At 34.2% G+C, this 1,261-nt stretch overlaps 1 protein-coding gene across 1 annotated transcript in view; it reads left to right on the top strand.

Moving 5' to 3' along the window:
* The window catches only part of LOTGIDRAFT_153738 (hypothetical protein), a gene marked incomplete at both ends in the record, with an annotated part of 6,327 nt that extends 5,280 nt beyond the window's left edge, over nt 1–1,047 (top strand). The window contains one exon of the mRNA XM_009059752.1: nt 85–1,047. Coding sequence (XP_009058000.1) covers nt 85–1,047 — 963 coding nt within the window. The remainder of the gene's footprint in view (nt 1–84) is intronic.
* Nucleotides 1,048–1,261: the final 214 nt, after the last annotated feature.

Here is a 1,261-nt window from a genome sequence, read left to right on the forward strand (position 1 = left end):
TCAACAGTAAGTGCCAGTAAAGTTTATTGCGCAAACCACGACGAACAGAAACCAATAGAGTTGTACTGTAACCAGTGTTTTCAGGCCGTTTGTTCAAAATGTTTTACTACCAAACATAATGGTCATGAGTTTTTAGATTTAGAGTGCGATATAAATAAAGGTTCAGTGAAAATAGAGCAAACAGAAGTATCGAAACAGTTACAAGAAAAAGTTAAAACTTACGATGACCGCTTAGAAATGTTGAAATTTAAAACATCTCGGTTAGATTTGATAACGAACACTTCAAAAGAGAAAGTAGAAAAGAAAGTTACAGAACAATGTGAGGAAATTAAAAAGAAAGGGGGAGATTTTATAATGAAAATTCAGGAACTTGACGATAGAGAGAGGGCGAAGCTTCTTAAAGATAAAGATGTGGTACAGGGAAAAAAGAGGGACCTTGGAAGTTATGTCAAATTGTTGGCCGATTCGTCTAGTTTACAATCATTAGTGGAGGTATTGGAAACGTTACCAAAAGCAAAAGCACTGCTGGCCGATAATTGCAGTAGAGATATTAACACTCCTGAACTATTCTTCCCTATATTTAAGGCCAATGAGGACGGGCTAAATTTAACTGAGGAACAGTTAGGACAATTTGATACTTCTAAGATGATCATGTTTAAGTCATCATTTGATTTTGAAAGTTTACAAGACGAGAAAAATCATTTTTCAGTGGATAATCATGATTTAGAGAAACTCTCTCTGACTTTGAGAGCAGCTAAGGATCTACATATTGGCCTATATTTGAACGTAAACAAAAATTACATATCTGAAAACTTAAAGTTTTGTACTATTAGATATACCATTAAATTAGTTAGCTATACAGATTGTAGTAAGTCGCTATTATGGGAGTCAATAAGTACCTATAAAGCTGGCGAAATGAGCTGGGGATGGCGGTGGTTCATCGACTGGAACAATTTTGTTAATCCTGAAAATGGATTTATTGACGACAATAAGAACTTTCAGGTTGAAGCTTCAGCAATATGTACAGACTTGAAATGGAAAGAATAATATTTGCTACTCCCATAATAAAATCATGTTAAAACTCAATATGTCATACGAACAATATGTATTCATTCTGAGGCTTAATAGATAGTTAAGGTGTCCAATCGTACTTACTAATAGCCCAACTGTGATAAACACAACTGACTGATTCGATATTAACTATCACTATCAACATTTATCCCACGTTTCTCCAACATTCTTGATTCTAACTATAATGTTG

Source organism: Lottia gigantea, assembly GCF_000327385.1.
Source record: "Lottia gigantea unplaced genomic scaffold LOTGIsca_4, whole genome shotgun sequence".
NCBI lineage: Eukaryota > Metazoa > Mollusca > Gastropoda > Lottiidae > Lottia > Lottia gigantea.